Genomic DNA, 16,345 nt, shown 5'->3' with positions numbered 1-16,345 from the left:
TTAATGTTTTATTTTCTTTTTTTTTTTCTGTAAAACAGTTGCACTGCTGTGTACAGGGGTAAGCCAGACCAAGGCATAGGATAAAATCAACACCACTTGAGTTTACTCTTTTACTGCAAATAAGTTTGCATAGTGAAAGGTCCAGACTATATACTGAACACTTATATTTTAATTGATTAACTTGATTTTTACATTGTAATCTAACACAGGTTGGAGTTCATATTGCAGATGTAAGCCATTTTATTAGACCTGGAAATGCTCTGGACCAGGAAGCTGCTAACAGAGGAACTACAGTATACCTTTGTGAGAAGGTAACTATTAGATAGCAGTATGTTTGTTGCTTAGTGATGAAAGAACAAAATGATGATTCTGGGACACTTAAAGAACAACTGTATGCACAAACATTTTGGAGCCATGTAGATCACCATAAATCAGAAGACCAAATATATTACATGATCCCCAGGTAGAAAAGAAATAGTCATTGGGATGAGTTATTGAGGGGAACCTGTGCGCAGCTTTTTCAGAGTGAAGAAGGTTGCAGTGTGATGGAGGTAATTTAATTATATACGTGTGTGTGTCTGAGTAATGTTTTTAGGTATTAAAATTTGCTGCCTGTGCTGTTTATGAATGAAGTATCTGGAGTCATTGGGGCATCACACAGCAGCTGTAAATTATTGAGTTAATTCTCTGCATTCATCTCCTCTTCCTCTGTAAGCACTCCTACCGCCTGATGATTGACAGCCCTCTCCTTCATTTAGACAAGCTTGTCTTCATATCACAGCATTCATAGTCTCTCACTCATCAGATGAGCTTTAAGTGGGGGCGCGCGTGCGGGGAGGGTTGAATTCAGAGAGACAACTTTTTGACCTAGATCTGCTGTGTGGCACCCCAATGACTCGATGACAGCTATTTTAATTAAATACAGCACAAAGGGCAAATAAGATTTAACGTGTACCTGTCGTTAGAATCGTGTCACAGGGACATTTAAAAAAAACCTGTTGGGACACGCCCGCGCACCCCCCGTTCTTTGTCTGTGGGGTTAATTGCTCCATAGACATACATTATGTGGTAGACAGCCTTGAGAGAATGCACTGAGCACAAATTTTTCTTGGCTCGATCTCCTGATCGGTCACAGTCTGAATATTTAGACCCTGGACGATCAAAACTTTTTACATGCCAGGTACGCTTTAATAATTAAAACATGTTACTCACGCACATATCATGCACATGTATAGGGTGGGTATTAACATATATTACACTGCCAGCTGCTGCACTTTGGAGAAAAGCTGCTTACATCTTTGGATCTTTGGCCCAAAATCTGCATGAAGTCCACATCACCATTATAATATAAATAAATAAGAAAATATACCTAAAAATAATATACGTGTTATAACTCTTTGTGAAAAAACGCGTACTGAGAGGGATTTATCAGGACTGACGTACCTGTATGCCAGTCTTGGCTAAATCCCTTTCCCCATACCAGAATTACTGAGAGGTGCGTACCACTGAGTAAATTAGGGGAATCTGTAGTTGCCATGTGGCTGTCTCAGAAATCTACAGCAGCTCTGGAGATGTAAACATTTTGGGTGATTTACCTATGACTAGGCAACCAGTTTTGTGCTCCTGTACCTTATGATGTCATTTTGCAGAAAGATAACGCTAAAGTTTAAAATCTGAGTATTAACCTCTTGACCACCGAGGACGTATACGTATGTCTTGAATAGGGGAGTTCAGAGGGGGTTACGCCGTTACCCCACTCTGAACTACTGCACTCCCAGCTGCTATTAGCAGGGTGATCGCTTTGTCGGCGCCTGACTACTAATTAGCCATTTAAATGCAGCTGTCAAAACTGACACCTAGATTTAAATGGCCCTTGTCCCCAATCATTGGTGGTATGGTGGCGGGATCTGCATAGATCTCAATGTGAGATCAGTGTAGTTATAATAAAAGTTTCCCAGAGGGACTTTTAGTCACTGTGGGGAAAAAAAAAAAAAAAAACATTTTAAATAATAATAAATGTCCTCCTCTAATAAAGGTTTAAATCAACCCCCCTTTCCCATTTTATAAATAAAAAAATAAACATATTTGTATTGCTGTGTGCATAATCGCCCAAACTAACAAATTATCACATTCCTGATCTCACACGGTAAATGGTGTATGTGCCCAAAAAAAAAAAAAAAGGGCAAAATTTCTGATTTTTAATCATGTTTTAAACAGGATAAAAGGATTAAATGTAAACGCAAAAATGAAAGTTGGTCATCACAGGGTTAAAGGAAATGTTCTGAAAACTTGTATTATTGTCTGTCATAAAAAGAAAACTCCTTGTATTTCCGTTAATAAAATCCCCAGTTAGTGTGTTCCTATGTACTTACCATATTTTTTATAAATCTGTTGCTGTCCTTCTTTATAGGACCTTAGTTACTCAGACACTAAAGCATAATAATTGCTTCTGCTATCTTTCCAGAGAATTGACATGGTCCCAGAACTTCTTAGTTCCAATCTATGTTCTTTAAGGTCAGAGGTGGACAGGTATGTGCCCCTATTCTAAAAAAAATCACACATATTCAAATGGAATCCTCCATATCCTGAGATCAGTTTTTTTTTTTTATTCCAGGTTTGCATTTTCCTGCGTTTGGGAGCTAAACAATAACGCAGAAATCATCAACACAGTATTTACCAAGAGTGTCATCAATTCAAAAGTGAGTCTTGTGTTGTGTTCTTTTTCATATTGGCCTACATTTACTTTAATGGAGATGGGTATTTGGCAGCAGTGTTGGCTGCAGACGTACTATAATGCTGTCTAGGTGACTGATTTTTATGTGAGTTGTGTAGTACAGTATGGGGCGTGTCTGGGTGTTAGACATCAGCTGTGAGGTTATGTGTATGCCTTTACTTTTATGAATAGATGAGCTCTTGCATTTAAAGGGAACCTGTCACCCCCCCGTACCGGGGTGACAGGCTCCCGACCCCCCGTTAGAGACCCCTATACTTACCTCATCCCGCCGGGTCCCGCTTCAGGATTCGGTCGGGTCCCGGAGATCTCAGCCGCTGCAGCCCGGCGCGCGCGCTGAGAGATGAGTCCCCGGCACGGGGGGTGACAGGTTCCCTTTAAGTATCAAATCGTGAGTATCAATTCTTGCAATTAAAGAGCCCTATACAGAGTGAGTGGTGATTAACCACTCTCTATCTATCTATCTATCTATCTATCTATCTATCTCCTATCTATCTATCTATCTATCTATCTATCTATCTATCTATCTATCTATCTATCTATCGGATTTCTAGTGGACTTTGTGGCATCCTGTTGGTGTGGAGACACACTGTGGTGTTTGTGAGGATTCCTGTAACATTCATATGTAGGCTGTCTACAAGAATTTTCAGTTTATCTTTTGTTCTAAATATTTTGTTCTAAATGAATTTGTCTGCCAAAGCATGCTGTAACTTCTCACTCTTGCAGGCTTCCCTTACCTATGCGGAAGCACAGATGAGAATTGATTCCCCCAACATGAATGATGAGATTACCAAAAGTCTCCGTCTGCTGAATAAATTAGCAAAGATTTTGAAGAAGCGGAGAATAGATAATGGGTAAATTATTGAATATTTTCCTGTTTCTGACCTTTTACGATAAACGTCTGTAATCTATCATTGACAGTGCAATAATTTGTTTGTTAAGGGGACATAATAGCAGAAGATAAGTTCTAAAACAATTTTCCTCTAAACAAATGGCCTTCCGTGTCTAAGGGATACTTGGTTGAAAAGAGCTTTACTTAATGCATACTTGCAGCTTCACTTTTTTTTTTTTTTTTTTACTAGCTTTTCGTTATTTACCGTATTTTTCGCTTTATAGGACGCGCCTTTTGATAAGACGCACCCCTGATTTTAGGGGGGAAAAATAGAAAAAAAAATATTTAGCTCATTGTCACAGTTTGGAGATAGCAGCAGTGTGATTGGTGCCAATCCCCCCCATATAGTGCCTCACATAGTAGCCAATGCCCCCATATAGTGCCCCACATAGTAGCCAATGCCTCCATATAGTGCCCACATAGTAGCCAATGTCCCCATATAGTGCCCCCCATAGTAGCCAATGCCCTCATATAGTAGCCAATGCCCTCATATAGTAGCCAATGCCCCACATAGTAGCCAATGCCCCCATACAGTAGCCAATGCCCCCATATAGTGCCCCCATAATAGCCAATGCCCCCATACAGTGCCCCCATAGTAGCCAATGCCCCCATATAGTGCCCCCATAGTAGCCAATGCCCCCATACAGTGCCCCCATAGTAGCCAATGCCCTCATATAGTAGCCAATGCCCCTATATAGTAGCCAATGCCCCACATAGTAGCCAATGCCCCCATACAGTGCCCCCATTGTAGCCAGTGCCCCCCATAGTAGCCAATGCCCCCATACAGTAGCCAATGCCCCCATACAGTGCCCCCATAATAGCCAATGCCCCCATACAGTGCCCCCATAGTAGCCAATGCCCCCATACAGTGCCCCCATTGTAGCCAGTGCCCCCCATAGTAGCAAATGCCCCCATACAGTAGCCAATGCCCCCATACAGTGCCCCCATAGTAGCCAATGCCCCCATACAGTGCCCCCATAGTAGCCAATGCCGCCATACAGTAGCCAATGCCCCCTGCGACCAGAAAAACAACAAACAGGTTACTCACCTGTCCGCCGACACAAGCAGCTCCTCTCCCGACACTCGGGTCTCCCGTCATCCTCCGGCACAGGCAGTGGGGTACAGAGAGACTGCCTGTGCCAGAAGTGTCCTGCAGCCGCTGCAGAACACTTCCGGGACACAGGCAGCGTCTCTGTACCCCGCTGCCTGTGCCGGAGGATGACGGGAGACCCGAGTGTCGGGAGAGGAGCTGCTGGTGCTGGCGGACAGGTGAGTAGGACAGCGATCCCCTCCGCCCGCCCAGCCCGCCCCCTCCATCGCCGCTTAGCCGATCAGGAGCCCAGGAAAGTGCTGCTCATTGCACTTTCCCGGGCTTCTGATCGGCTCAGCTGAGCGGCGATAGAAGGGGCGGGCTGGGCGGGCGGAGAGGATCACTCAGGGCCGCTCACTATGCATATGCATAGTGAGCGGCAATACAGGGGGCGGGCGGGACGGCTTCCTTGCGGTGCTCAGCACTGCTTGGGAGCCGTCTTCGCTTTATAGGACGCACTTGGTTTTTCCTCCCACTTTGGGAGGAAAAAAAGTGCGTCTTATAAAGCGAAAAATACGGTAGTTATTTTGCTTTTTCAGTAATTTTTCATCATTGTTTGTGACCTAACATTTACAGTATCTGAAGCCATTGCATTTGTGCCATTTATCTTACAGAGCCCTAACCCTTTCCTCACCTGAGGTTCGATTTCATATGGATAGTGAAACCCATGATCCCATAGACCTTCAGACCAAGGAACTGAAGTATGTTGTGAGACGTTTTCTTTTTTCTTTTACTTCTTAAAACCTACATACAGTATACTTGTTTGGTAATAAAGGTTTCCCTGTACTCTTGTACTAAATAATAAGCAGTAACAATAATCATTTCTTCACAAATATTATAGATCACAGACATTCTATGACCAGTTTACACATTTATGCACTTTTTAAATATTTATCTTCCCTGTTTTAGGGAAACCAATTCAATGGTTGAAGAGTTTATGTTGCTTGCAAATATTTCAGTGGCACAGAAAATTTATGATGAGTTTCCAGAATATGCTTTACTACGTAAGCACCCAGCACCACCACCAGGGAATTATGATATTCTTGTAAAAGCTGCAATCTCTAAGGTGAGGTCACATGCTGTTGTTTTACCTTATTATGTTGTATTATAATGTTGAATTATATAAAAAGGAACTATCTGCGGGTTGGATGATTCTAAGCCGCTGATAGCCCCTTATAGCACTGGGGACGCTGAGGAGGAAGGTATGTGTCTTCCCCTTGTAATGATAATTAATAGAGAGGGCGGGCTGGATGTCGTGGCAATTCTCCTAACGGTGCTCTGATGTGGATTTTATTCCATCTAACAGTGCGGGACCAGCATAGAGGAGGAAGGTAACACACATACCTTCCTCCCCAGCGTCCTGGCCGCTATAGGGGGCTATCAGAAGGTTAGATTTGTCTAACCTGCTGATAGTTTCCCTTTAAAGTGTAACTGTCATTTTTTTTGCAGAAATCAGTAGTATATGCAATTTTAAGAAACTGTATTATAGGTTTTATTAGGCAAAAAAAGCCTCTTTCTGTATTTAAAAAGCAGTTTCCCAGCCTCCCCCCTCACTACTTATCTGTTCATTATTAGGCAAAGCAGTCTTCATTACAGAGAAGCCAGTGAAGACTGGTTCTGCTGTGTCCATTATATACCTATGGAGGGGGAGGGGCCAATGGAGATGAGGGAGCAGGAAGAGGAGACATGAAGGTCAGCTGTTTGTAGACTGTCTGGGCACCTAAAACGCTGGATTCAGAGGTCAGAAAGGTCAGTGCTTATCTAGGAACTTGTTGAGAGAAGATTGCAGGGTGTTGTGCTGTGCAGGACTGCTCCTTGCTCACTCACTCCTCTCAGCCCCTCCCCTCTCCATAGACACATAAAGGACACAGAAATCCTGCTTTTCTGAAGTGAGGGGGACCTAGGAAAACAGCTTTCTCAGTACAGAAGGAAACTCTTTTTTGCACAAAACCTTTTCAGAGTTTCCTAAAATCGATTGTGCTATTGATATTTATTGTTTTCATAAAAATGACTCTGAAATGACAGTTATGCTTTAATTAAAGTAATATAACTATATATTTTATGTATTCCTCTTGTCCAGATTTTAGATGGTTAGAGTTTAGAAAACCTCTTGCTTAGCTTGTATTCTGGCATTCATGTTCTAGAGCAGTGTTTCTCAACTCCAGTCCTCAAGACCCACCAACTGGTCATGTTTTGGGGATATCCCATACAACGAACAGCTGTGACAGTTACTGGTGCACTGACTATATATCACCTGTGAAATCCTCAAAACATGACCTTTTGGTTAGTCTTGAGGACTGGAGTTGAGAAACACTGCTCTAGGGCAGCTTCACACACACCGCATCGCAGCGGATTTTCTGCTCCAAATTCACAGCAGATGTGATCTAAATAACTGAACACGGCATCAAATCTGCACCATCAAATCTGCTGCAGATGCTGTATGTGTGAATGCACCCCTAGAGAGTTTTCTGGTCACAGCTCATTTTACAAGCTGTTGCATTTGTAAGTGATGCAGTGCCAAGTTCAACATGGGTCCATTCTTATTAAAGCGGTACTCTGGGCAAAAATAAAAGAATAGGGAGGTCATAGGGTGGTGAAAACATAATAATGAAATTATTATGACAGTCACCCGCTGATCTCCAGTATCCCTTAGTCCTATGACATCACAGCCCTGCTCAAAGGCACTTTTTAATATGTTGTAACGACACCGGAATCAGAAAATACAGAAGACAGCGGGATGACAGTAAGCAGTGAGCATTTTGGATGCATGTGTTCCATTGATATGGAAAGGATTTCCCTTCTGCTGTTTTCCCTACTATTTCCATGCTGTCCTAGCAGGACCTGTAAAAGGAAAATTCAGAAAATTACCTGCTATTAAACGGGCACTCTGGAGAAAAGACTATTTTGAAATCAACTAGTGTCAAGAAGTTATACAGATTTATAAATTACTTCTCTTTCAAAATGTCAAGCCTTCCAGTACTCATCAGCTCCTGTATGTCCTGTAGGAAGTGGAGTTTTATTTCCAGTCTGACCCAGTGCTCTCTGCTGACACCTCTGTCCCTGACAGGAACGGTCCAGAGCAGGAGAGGTGTTCTGTCAGGAATTTCTACTGCTCTGCATAGTTCCTGTAAATGACATAGGTGGCAGCAGAGAGCACTGTGTCAGACTGGAAAGAATATGGCAACTCCTGCACGATATACAGCAGCTAAGTACTAGAAGACTTGAGATTTTTTAATTGTTTTTCTCTGGAGTATCAGTTTTAAAGAGAAGTTTAATTAAATAAAATATTCAGGAAGGCAGGGGAGTGCAGGAACATAATTAACACGTCCGCGTGCTCCATAGCACCGTTCCCGGGTCCCGTTGACTGCTGCCGGGCACCTGCAGGTCTTCCAGCTGCAACATCATCCAGACCTTGACATTGCAGCTGGAGAAGGCAGGTACATGACATACCCTGATTCCAGCTGAAAGTGACAGCCAGAGACACAACAAAGGCACAGGGATTGGTGAATTAACATTGTTTGTTAGTTTGCCGTACCCCCTTGCCTGCTTACCTTTTTATACCATGGAGCTTCTCTTTAAAGGAATTGGCTATAAAACTATTTTCTAAAATGTCATTTGACCAGTTATACTCTAGTGTTTTTTTTTTTTAATGTAATTCTCTTTTAGCTACTGTTCAGTGTTGTCTACAATATATCACCTAACTTATTAAGTACATAACCTGCTATATAACAGCTTTTCAATGACTTTTTTTTTCTTTTCCCTCTAGAATTTAGAGATTAAGACAGACTGTGCCAAGGCTTTAGCAGACTCTTTAGACAAAGCAGAGTGTCTAGAGTTTCCTTATTTGAACACCTTATTAAGAATCCTGGCAACTCGCTGCATGATGCAGGCAGTATACTTCTGCTCTGGAATGGACACTGACTTTCATCACTATGGTCTAGCGTCTCCCATTTACACACATTTCACTTCACCCATCAGAAGGTTTGTAATGATAGTCGGAACTTGTATGTGAGCATAGAACCTGTCAACAAATGTAAAATAGACACAAACTGGAATAATTTATACCAGGGAGGGGGAACCTTCGGCTCTCCACCTGTTGCAAAACTACAATTCCCATCATGCCTGGACAGCCTGATCTATACTAATGGGTCAGTTTGCAAAAATGCAAAGGTTCAAAACCTGATGGAAAGTATTACAGTGTACATAGAACTTTTATTGGTGAAAATGAACATGGGTGTACGTTTACACAGCGGATTCATAGTTTTATCATACCAATATCCACTGGTTCTATAATTTCCATTCTCTGTTACAAAAGAATGTTTTGGACATTTATAACTCCTTCACTATTTGCACAACTCCCATTAAAGTTAAGGGGAGTTACATAAACTCTCCAGCTTTGGCTGTTTTTGCAGAAGCTCTAGCTCGATGGTTAAAATGAATTTTGTAACACTACAAAACGTTACAGTGTATCCCTAATCGAAGGGTGAGATCACATGCATATTTGTTGCAGATTTTGACTTTCTTTATGAAGTTAGTATGGAAAAGCCTGCAGTATATCTACCACATGCCTTCAAGGGAACCTGTTATCACGTTAGAGTAAAACCTGGACACGTTCCCCTTTAGAGGGAACTTGTGGCATAGAAAATGCAGTACAATCTGCAGACATCACAAATTCAAACAACGTAGCAATGAGACGGCACTCCAGATATAGTGAATAAAGCAAGTGAATTTATTCACCCATTATCTGCAATACAACCTGTGTTGCTTGAAAAAGGTTTAATTGAGAAACTGAAACATTGTATTGCACATAATGGGTGAATAAATTCACTTGCTTTATTCACTATATCTGGAGTGCCGCCTCATTGCTACGTTGTTAGAATTCAGCAGGAGTTTGAGTGTAACTCTTACAGGGCTGTGCACCCACCGGAGCTATTGCCGCTTATTGCCGTCTACACCTTCCATTTCTTGCTTTGCAGACATCACGATATAGAGCTCCCCCTCTCTCAATCTGCTCTATAACGTGACTCCTCCAGAATGAATTGTATTTTCATTGTGACATGCTGTATATTGTGTGTATATTAAAAATATTAATGCCAAATCAGGTTGTGGTTCTTCTCATTAGAAACTTTCAATTTTAAGACCTTTTTAAATGTAAAATTTGCCCATTATATTGCTGACTTAGGCACATGGTTCTGGGGTATAGTTCCCTGTTCTGTAACTTATATGTAATTCTTGGGGACAAATACTTGTTTTTGAGAACTAAGTGTTTTTTTTTTTGTCCCAAACCTTCTTCCTAGGTATGCTGATGTCATAGTCCACCGGCTTCTTGCTGTAGCGGTGGGTGCGGACTCCACTTATCCAGATCTTCTAAATAAACATAAACAAGCAGAAATCTGCAAAAATATCAACTACAGGCATAAAATGGCGCAGTATTCACAAAGGGCGTCTGTTGCCTTTCACACTCAGGTTTGTATTTATTTGCATGAGTCGACCTTATTATCATTGTGGATGAGCTGGTTAGTCTGAGACATTGTATAGATTGCAGATAGATAGACATATCTATAAGACTCTGTACATATCTTGTATAAATGCAACATGGTAAAAAAACATTGGGAGTACTCAGGCTCTCATGCACCCAGTGTATGCCGCACTTTTGGCACACACTTGGGTTTTATGTATTGGCTAACCTATACCCAAAGGGGGTGGTTTGTCAAAGGATGTAGAGTTTAGACTGGTGCAAACTGCCCAAAGCAACCAATCACAGTTTAGCTTTCAGCTCTGGTAAAATGAAAGCTGAGCTGTAATTGGTTGCTGTGGGCAGTTTGCACCAGTCCAAATTTTACACCCCTCGATAAATCTGGGCCAATATGTGTTTTTTTTTGTTTGTTTGTTTGTTTTTTCAAATCAACTGGTGCCAACAATTTTTGTAATTCCCATAGAAAAATTCCCATAAAAAAACCTCTCCTGCTCTCCAGATTGTACAGAATACACCACTTCCTGCAGGACATACAGCAGCTGAAAAGTACTAAAGGACTTGAGAAATTTTAATAGAAGTAAATTACAAAGCTCTGGCACCAATTGATTTGAAATAATTTTTTTTTTTTTTTTTGCTTAACTACCCCTCGATGTATACCTATGATATAACCAAAATCAACAAGGCCATGCTTAACCTAACACTTGCATTATGTCTTTGACAGCTGTTCTTTAAAACAAAAGGAATTGTGAATGAAGATGGATACATCTTATTTGTTAGGAAAAATGCAATCGTCGTTCTGATCCCAAAGTTTGGTTTAGAAGGCACAGTGTTTTTTGAGGGAAGAAACAAAGCAAAATGTCATCTGATTTTTAATGATGAGGTGAGACAATGAGAAAGTTGTTGTATAAAAGGTGTTTGTATTTTATTGAATATTTAGTATTTATAGAGTATTCTGTTGTCTTTTATTTCAGATTCCTTCACTAACTGTGGAAAATACAACTTTCTACATGTTTGACAAAGTAAAAGTTAGAATTAGTCTGGATGCATCAAACATTCAGCACCAGAAAATCTGCATGGATCTAGTAGAGCCGAAGGTTAGTACTAAAAGATTTATTACTAATAAGGTTAAGTGTCAAATAGAATGTATTTAGGAATTTCATTATTTTTTTGGGGTGGTTTTATTAATATCTGTTCAGTGTAGTGTGCCATGAGGACACAACCTAGATTTTACACGTGGGAGTAATGAAGTAAATCCCCACCAGTGCACTCTCAACCAGGGCTGGCGTCAGCACAGGACTTACCCTGGCAAGTGCTGGGGCTTACAGTGCCTCTAGGAGCCCAGAGAGGGAGGGGGGCCCAGTGTTCTAATGTTCAGCCCACTCACTGTAGTGCAGGGTGAGTGGGCTGAGCATCAGAAGATACAGGAGATGAAGCAGGACTTGCACAGAGAGAGAAAAGGGGATAAAGGGCCTGATCACATGACCCGAAGGTCCTCAACCTTAGGCTGCAATTAACACGGAACACAAATGTGGAATGCATGTAACAGAATACCCCCCTACCCCGGGCAGCATCTGTGATAAGATGCTGGGAGCAGGGGAAATGTATAAATATATGTGCCACGTGGCTGCTTCATTACTATGCGGCACATATTCATACAGTTTCTCCACTCCCAGCATCTTATCACAGATGCTGCCCGGGGTGGGAGAGTACTCCGTTACACGCAGTTCGCATCCATGTTCTGTACGGGACGTGTGAATGCAGCCTTACAGTGTGGAGAGCAGCCCAAAAGAGCGAGAAGACTGAGCAATAATTGCTGCGTGTCTGTGTCTTGAGTGTGTGTCAGTAGATTTCCACTACAAATGTACGCCTGCATTCAAGCATAAATCGCAGTAAATTTGGTGGGTGACATGTCCACACTCCCTCAGCAGGAAACCCCTGGCCAATTTGTGAATACAATACTTATTATGATCCTTTGATCATACAGATGTCATTGTGACTAGAAGTGTGAAGTGCCACCGAAACCCAGGACATAAATAAACATGCTTTTGGCCCATTAATTCATGTGGGATTAAACTTGAGTTAATTTTTCATGTTTCCAATTAGATAAAATTCAATAAGTTAATGTGAAGGTGGCTGAAGTTTTACATTTTTATATTATCCAAGTTTACTGTTTTACTGAGTTCACACACAGCATATTTCAGTCAGTATTGTGGTCCTCATATTGCAACCAAAACCAGGAGTGGATTGAAAACACAGAAAGGATCTGTTCATACAATGGTGAAATTGAGTGGATGGCCGCCATATAACAGTAAATAACTGCCATTATTTCAATATAACAGCCGTTGTTTTAAAATAACAGCAAATATTTGCCATTAAATGATGGCCATCCACTCAATTTTACCATTGTGTGAACAGATCCTTTCTGTGTTTTTAATCCACTCCTGGTTTTGGTTGCAATATGAGGACCACAATACTGACTGAAATATACTGTGTGTATACCCAACCTTACATTGTACATCACACATTCAACAGTACAGGCACTGAAATCTTTCTGATCATTTTCTAGATTCCAGGCGTTGCCTCAACTGAGAATGACCAAAGGAATGGTGAACCAGTATCCAAGAAGAGCAAGCTCGGAAAATAGATGTACTTTAGGAGAGGAAGCACAGTATTTTATACAAGGACATTTTAAGTCATTTTATTCTTGTTTTTTTTAAGCAAGTCTCTATCTGCAAGTGAACAGTTCTATGGAATTTAACAGTTTAGGGTACGTTCACACGTACCGGATCCGCAGCATATTTCATCTGAATAACTGAACACACCATCAAATCTGCTGCGGATCCTGTATGTGTGAATGCACCCTTAATGTGAATTTTCTATTTTTCAGACAATAATATTCTAAATGCAACTTCTGTAGAGTCATTTTATAAAACACATTTCCACCTCTTCCTTTGAGTACGTTTATTTCTAACAACTTAAGAATATGAATTGTAGAGTAACTTCCTGAATTTTCCTCCTGAAGATTGTTTTCACATGACAATGTAGTTCATGTTAGTAGCAAATTTTGGTCAGCACATTCCTCTCTGTGTCGGCAGTGTCCTGCAGAAGATTATAGTATAGGCAGTCCAGACAGTTGTCTGGACTGCCTATATTATAATTTGCTGTGCCGTCCTATAGGTGGGCCAGCTCTAGGAAATCAATTTATTACCTCTGTGGGCCAAAAACAATGGCACTGCAGCCCCGAGTTTAACATGCCAGCTATAGGGCTTAGAAGTTTAGCAGCAAATTATGAATAGGAGTGGTGATCACATTCTCTAACAGCGACGGCAATCAGGTACACTACCAGGAGATATTTGGTACACTGAATGAATATCAGGTACAGAAATGGGGGATAAAAGAGACTAGTACAGCACCTGGGATGACTATTGCTGATGAGTACAGCAAAGGAGAACCAGGGTGACCACTAGATACAGTTATGGGATGATCAGGGTAAGAAGAGGTTAATGTGTGTTTGGTGCTGCTGTGTTTTATGCAGTCTTTAGGGATTAGATACCAGTGTCTCCCAGACCCTAATTGCCCAGAGACTTCTCTTAATTCAGGATAACAACCCAGCTAGTCTGGGAGGGTATGCCAAATATGAGCTAAGGTGAGTTGTTTTCTCAGTGTTTGTGGCATCACAGACAGTATAGAAGAGTCAAAATGCTGTTCTCCTCTATTGGGTTCTGGGGCCAGTATATAGAGTGGGCTATAGAACCATGAAAGGTTTCCTGTGTCATTGTTTCCAATATGTCAACATGTAACACATGGGGCAAGATTTATCAAACTGGTGTAAAGCAGAATTGTCTTAGTTTCCCCTAGCAACCAATCAGATTCCACCTTTCATTTTCCAAAGAATCTGTAAGGGAATTAAAAGTGGAATCTGATTGGTTTCTAGGGGCAACTAAGACAATTCTACTTTACACCAGTTTGATAAATCTCCCCCATTGTATGTCTAAAAAAATAACACTTTTTCCATTAAAAAGGGGCTAGAGCTTGTTTTAGGACAAATACAGTTTATGCCCCTACATTGTTTTTAGGCTCCTATAATATACATCCCTGCATCATCTTGCCACTTTTTCAACTTGTGTTAAGCAGGTGGGGCAAAGCCACCCAGTGTCAGGGATCTGGTCAGCTAGGGCTTATTTTTGGAGAAAGGCTTACTTCAAGCCTGCTCCAAAAAGTCTGCAAAATGAAGCTAGGTCTTATCTGAGAAACAGTATCACTGCAAAACACATTTCCTGACATCTTTATTTGAAAAATTAAAGGACTTCTTGCATCCAACTTCTTCAGCCACCAGCCGAGTTGTGCTCATCTCTAGAAAGAGGTGCTGGGTCATCTCTTACGGTTTTAAGACATGTAAAATTAACACAATGAATGGCATTGGGGTCAGCAAATAGATGAATAGGTATATGCAGAACAGTATTATGAGACCATACAAAAGGATATAAAAACTGTAAAATTGGCCTGGTGGAAGCAGATACTTCCAGGTCCAGCACCATGAATTTAGGTGTTTGATTTTTGAGATTGTCCTAAAATCGCCACCATTACTAATATAGAAGTCTTTGGGGAGAACAATACCATCTCACGAACCTTTTATTAAAGGGTGTAAACTGCTCACAACCAACCACAGCTCAGCTTTCATTTTACCAGAACTGAAAGCTGAGCTGTGGTTGGTTGCTGTGGGCAATTTACACCTGTGTATATTTTACACACTTTGATAAACTTCCCCTAATATTTTTATACATTATGTAAGCTTGACCAGTGCCACGATAAAAAGTGAGGCAGCAGACATCCCTGTCTGGTTCCATTTGCAAGTATGTAAAACCAGACACATAAACATCTATTTTTTTTTTCCCCCTAGCTACCAGTGTCACATTACACAGGGCAATCAGTTAGCGAGTGCCGCTTTTTGTTCCCTGCTTGCTGCTGGAGCTATTACATGCACCGACAGTGAGCAGGTAAGTGCGGGGGGTTGGGGGAGACAAGTGTTGCGTCAGGGGGAGCTTCGGGATGGGGGCTCCCCAGATGATCTTTAGATTGTCCAGGGAGGCCATAGGAGATTGCAGAAGTCTGCTGCCACTGCTCCTATTGCAGGGAGCATCTGCAGATCGTTGGAATCAGTCATTTGTCTTTCAACATGTTGAGCGACACTGATCACCCGACATTGTGCATGTCATTGCTTTTTTTTTTTTTTTTTTTTTTTTTTTTTTATAAAAGTCCATTACACAGAATCTGCCAAAGATTTGAAGCCAAAGCCAGGAATGGATTTGAGCTCTGGCTTCAAATCTTTGGTAGATAATCTTTGTGTAAATAGACCCTTACACAAAGCGATTATAAGCGGTAGTGGCCAATAAATGGCCAAATACAGACGATAGTCGTTTGTGTAATAAGGCCTTAATGCTGTATAGTTCACTTTCCAGCTGCCTCCTATTTACCACAGACAAAAACAGGAAGTCTGATTTTTAGTTGATTCTAAAGGCTGCCACTCACACAGCAACAGCCAGCTTCTTTCCATGTATTGTATATAGAATATATAATGTACGGTGGTGAGGGCATGCTCTGAATCAATTGCACTGTGTGTGCAGTACTGGATCAATGGGGAAGCAGAGACCAGAGCTTAGAAACCCCTGCAGTTCCCAAAGCAAACCGCATCCCTTACTACTTCCATGCAACATAAAGTGGCATATAAATAATAATTTTAAAAAATATATTTACACACTTTTATGAAGTTATTACAATGTAATAATTAAAGAAATGTATAAAAAATAAAAATGTATAAAATGGAATAGTGTTACTCTCTAAAGTACCCCTTTAATACATTTAGAATTTCCCCTAAAAGCAAGTTAGCCATCTGTAAACTAGGCATTGCTCCCACCTAGCCAGAATCCTGCTCCACACTGATGAGGGGCAACACCCCAAAACAGCTGTATGTGGATAGATGCCTGGCCTTGGTTTTTCCCTTTGTCATTACACTGACTTATAGGGCCACTTAATATGGTCCTTGCAGAAGCCACCCCTCGGCTGGGTCCTTTATCTGGCTAGTCCTGTTTTGAGACTAGTCAGTGAGGTCCCACGGGCTCTTGTTTTGCATGTTTCCCAGGGGGCAATGCACCTAGG

General features: G+C 41.3%; 1 protein-coding gene across 3 annotated transcripts in view; it reads left to right on the top strand.

Moving 5' to 3' along the window:
- DIS3 (DIS3 homolog, exosome endoribonuclease and 3'-5' exoribonuclease) overlaps nucleotides 1-13,127 on the top strand; it is a 41,745-nt gene extending 28,618 nt beyond the window's left edge. For all 3 annotated transcript variants that reach the window (XM_069972319.1, XM_069972320.1, XM_069972321.1), the window contains exons 12-22: nucleotides 210-311; nucleotides 2,465-2,529; nucleotides 2,615-2,699; nucleotides 3,458-3,585; nucleotides 5,328-5,414; nucleotides 5,623-5,779; nucleotides 8,480-8,694; nucleotides 10,011-10,179; nucleotides 10,911-11,069; nucleotides 11,161-11,283; nucleotides 12,756-13,127. In XM_069972319.1, coding sequence (XP_069828420.1) covers nucleotides 210-311; nucleotides 2,465-2,529; nucleotides 2,615-2,699; nucleotides 3,458-3,585; nucleotides 5,328-5,414; nucleotides 5,623-5,779; nucleotides 8,480-8,694; nucleotides 10,011-10,179; nucleotides 10,911-11,069; nucleotides 11,161-11,283; nucleotides 12,756-12,833 — 1,368 coding nt within the window. In that variant the 3' untranslated portion in view covers nucleotides 12,834-13,127. The remainder of the gene's footprint in view (nucleotides 1-209; nucleotides 312-2,464; nucleotides 2,530-2,614; nucleotides 2,700-3,457; nucleotides 3,586-5,327; nucleotides 5,415-5,622; nucleotides 5,780-8,479; nucleotides 8,695-10,010; nucleotides 10,180-10,910; nucleotides 11,070-11,160; nucleotides 11,284-12,755) is intronic.
- The last annotated feature ends 3,218 nt before the right edge of the window (nucleotides 13,128-16,345 follow it).

The sequence above is a fragment of the Dendropsophus ebraccatus genome, chromosome 5 (assembly GCF_027789765.1).
Source record: "Dendropsophus ebraccatus isolate aDenEbr1 chromosome 5, aDenEbr1.pat, whole genome shotgun sequence".
NCBI classification, from domain to species: domain Eukaryota; kingdom Metazoa; phylum Chordata; class Amphibia; order Anura; family Hylidae; genus Dendropsophus; species Dendropsophus ebraccatus.
This window is presented reverse-complemented; position numbering and strand designations above follow the sequence as displayed.